Below are 3575 nucleotides of genomic sequence, written 5' to 3' on the forward strand. Positions count from 1 at the left end.
ACTGCATGGGATTGAACTGAGCGATAGTGAATACGTTTACATTGGTTCACAGCTCACACTGTTCGAAATATTTGTAAAATATACTACAAGAAATTCGTATTGTCAAGTACAGTAAGCACGTCTTATAGGTAACCATGATATTAACGATAAAATAGTATAATAAATACATTTGTAATCAATTTCAATACAATCATAAATGATTCCAACGTATGACGTATATGTAACCTAACTGTCCCAATGCATACAACACCATTGTATAGGGTGTTTTATTACTTGTTGCTGGTATGAAACTAAACATAATTCAAAAACTAAGTATATAATGTTGTAAAATATTTCGATAAAGTATTCGTATTTGGATTTTAAATGTTTCATGAAACTTCATTTCTACGAGAACTTAATTTATTTCAGATAAAAAATTAACCGTTCATGAATGATCCAAGAGGAACTACGTGACTCCGAGTTGATTGTATTTCTCATAGCAAAGATCAAAGGGCTTTTAAAGGCTGAATAATTGTATGACCCGACTGTTTCCAAGGATTTGAACCAAACGCTATAATGTGTAAGAATTATATTCTTTGGTTGTATACTGAACTATACTATAAAAGAGATATTATATAAATTCTTCTATCGCAATATTATGCATTCCACTTAAATCCTAGGATGTTTAATTCCTAGGATGTTCAATATATATTCTTTTCTATTACGCTTATCTGAGGTTTGTGTACGCGTCACGCGTTTCCATGATAAACTGCCTTGTTCTATTATTTCGTAGATTAAAAACAATACAATAATAACATCTACTAGGTGGTTCATTACTTAATTGTACTTTAATTTACTAACGATTAGGGACGTTAGATAACGCTATTACAACACGTGATACTTTAAATAGATTGCGATAAGTCATAATTTGAGATGATATACTCATTTATGAGCTTCCTTTGTTTTAAGGCTTCGTAATGAATTCATTACTACGAGTAGCGTATGATAATAAAACAGGGAATAGGATTCCCGCACAATGTGCCTTTGTTACCTGATACGCTGACTAATAAGTAATAAGCTCTCCAATACCTCAATTCTACTTTGAAATAATATATTTTTTAGTGAGCCTCTATACTTCAGTCATGTGTCAGTCACGGCAGCAGACAGACGTGTGTAGCAGTGCTCGCTAACATAACCTCAAAAGTTACAAGTCATTGTGTTCTGTGCGATGTTTTGAGCTCAAAACTCGTTATTTCGGTTGTGAAGTATACTTTATATGTGACCTATTTATCTATTGTTGCTTGTTTATTTTCAATTTCTGCTAGCCTAAGTCTAATATTTGCCTACATCATGGCAAATTGTGCTAAGTGTTTGAAGCCCATATCTAAGACTGGCAAGAACTCTGTTAAAGTGGACTGTGTTGAATGTAAAAAGCCTTTTCATGGCAAGTGTGTTGATATGACTCCTGAAGACATTAAATATTATGAAGATAACCAATCTATCTGGCGGTGCTCTCCCTGCTCGAAGGAGCGTCGTAAGAGTATGGCTATTGAGTCTAGATCCGGATCGTCAATAACGTATGACGATATCTACAGTCTTGTGACTGACCTCAGAAAGGACTTAAAGGGGATTAAAACTAACCTAGGTAAGTCAATCAACACTGCCTTTGAGGAAATAAAGGAAACTAAAAGTTTAGTCAGTAAACAGAATGAAGAAATGGCGGCTTTGCTAGAGCTCGTAAACAAACTAACTGCTGAAAATAGCGAACTAAAGAACAGAGTGTCTATGCTCGAAAGCCGTATAGAGGACAGTGAACAATATTCGAGAAGGGACACTATCGAAATACATGGTGTGCCAGTTGAAAAAGTCGAACAAGTGTTGGAAGTAGTCAAGTCGGTGGGGAAGGCATTAGATCTAACCATTGAAAATTCTATGGTTAGTGCTTGCCACAGGTTACGAAGTAGGGATGGAACTGACAAACCTCCCGGAATAATAGTTAAGATGACTCGACGTATAGACGCTGAATCTCTGCTGCAACGAAGACGTGTGAAGAGGAATTTTTCTACTCACCACATAGGCCTAACAGCAAGCCCTGCTCAGCCTATCTACATAAATGAAAGCCTATGTCCCGGAAGGCGCCGACTTCTGAATGCAGCTAGAGTTGTGAAAGGAGAAAAACAATACACATACTTATGGATACGGGGAGGCAAGATCCTTATGAGAAAGGCCGAAAAAGCTCCTGTGAAAGTGATAACTTCTCAAGCAGATCTAGCCAAACTGTGAGCTTAGTTTTGTTTTCTCTGTTGTATTGTAAGTTAACTTATTTTTTCACATGTATTATCTTATATAAGTCTGGTAAAGATGTAGGTTTTAGGTTTATTCTGGATTATATGAGGGATGAATACTGTTTGAATGTTTTGTTTTCTGTATTAATTAACAAAAGTGGGCCTATATATTCTGCTTACTGTGTAGTGGGTAGGCCTACATATTTTTATTCCTGTTTAAAGCTTGTTTTTAATATACTGAGGCTCCAAAACAAGTGGCTTAAGGTTTTTTTGTTTATTTTAAAATTTTTATACCGATAATAGCATGTTTACCATAGTTAATCAAAACATTAGAAGTATGAGGCAAAACTTTAATATCTTTTTAAGCGACCTGGAGTCAGCTAGCCTATTCCCTGATATGATTATTTTAACAGAAACGTGGATTAGTAAAGTTGAATTAAATCTATACAAAATAGAAGGTTACAACGCTTTTGCAAAGTGTAATGAGGAGTACAGGGCAGGGGGTACAGTAATTTTTTTTCGAGACTGTTATCAGTGCAGTGGAGTGAGAGAGATAGCTGTTCAGTCAGCTGACATTCTACAGCTGGACGTCAGGGTCAATGACCGGGAAGGATTCACCGTACTAGCTGTCTATCGCTTTCATAGTAAATCACAATTTGAATTTATTAATGATTTAGATACTATTTTAACATACTTGAATGGTCGTAATATTGTTTATGCTGGGGATATTAATTGCAACATTTTGTGTCAGACCGTAGATATTGATAATTATTTAAGCCTTTTAGCTAGCAAGGGTATGATTAGTTTAATTAATGAGCCTACTCGCATAAGTGGAAATTCGGCTACTTGTTTGGACCATGTTTTTGTACGGTTCTTGAATAATAGCTCCATTAATTTTGAATATAAAGCTAAAGTTTTTCACTATGACATCACGGATCACTCAACAGTTGTTTTTTCTATTAATTTTATCAAGTCTGTTTCAAGAAAGGTTGCAGAATGCTACAGTAAAATAAACATGGATAGGCTTGTGGTGGAACTCAGTACAGTGGATTGGGCTGATGTTTTTACTAAGAATAATGTGTCAGATGCGTTTCAATTTTTCTTAAATATTTTAGAATCAAAATTAGAAGCTTCAAAGTCCCAAAGGATATTAAATAAAAAAATATCTAAACTAAAACCTTGGGCTACTGACGGATTACTGATAAGGTTACAAAAGAGGAAAAAAATATACAGATTGCTAATGAACCATCCGAATAATGATAAATTAAGAAGGTATTATATTAATTTTAGAAACCGACTAAACTTAGACAT

At 34.8% G+C, this 3575-nt stretch overlaps 1 protein-coding gene across 1 annotated transcript; it reads left to right on the plus strand.

Moving 5' to 3' along the window:
* Positions 1-1329: 1329 nt before the first annotated feature.
* LOC124370167 lies at positions 1330-2262 on the plus strand. Its single transcript, XM_046828461.1, has one exon. It carries the CDS (start codon positions 1330-1332, stop codon positions 2260-2262), a length of 933 nt encoding a protein of 310 aa, XP_046684417.1.
* The last annotated feature ends 1313 nt before the right edge of the window (positions 2263-3575 follow it).

The sequence above is a fragment of the Homalodisca vitripennis genome, unplaced genomic scaffold (genome assembly GCF_021130785.1).
Source record: "Homalodisca vitripennis isolate AUS2020 unplaced genomic scaffold, UT_GWSS_2.1 ScUCBcl_14;HRSCAF=501, whole genome shotgun sequence".
In the NCBI taxonomy this organism is placed as follows: Eukaryota; Metazoa; Arthropoda; class Insecta; order Hemiptera; family Cicadellidae; genus Homalodisca; species Homalodisca vitripennis.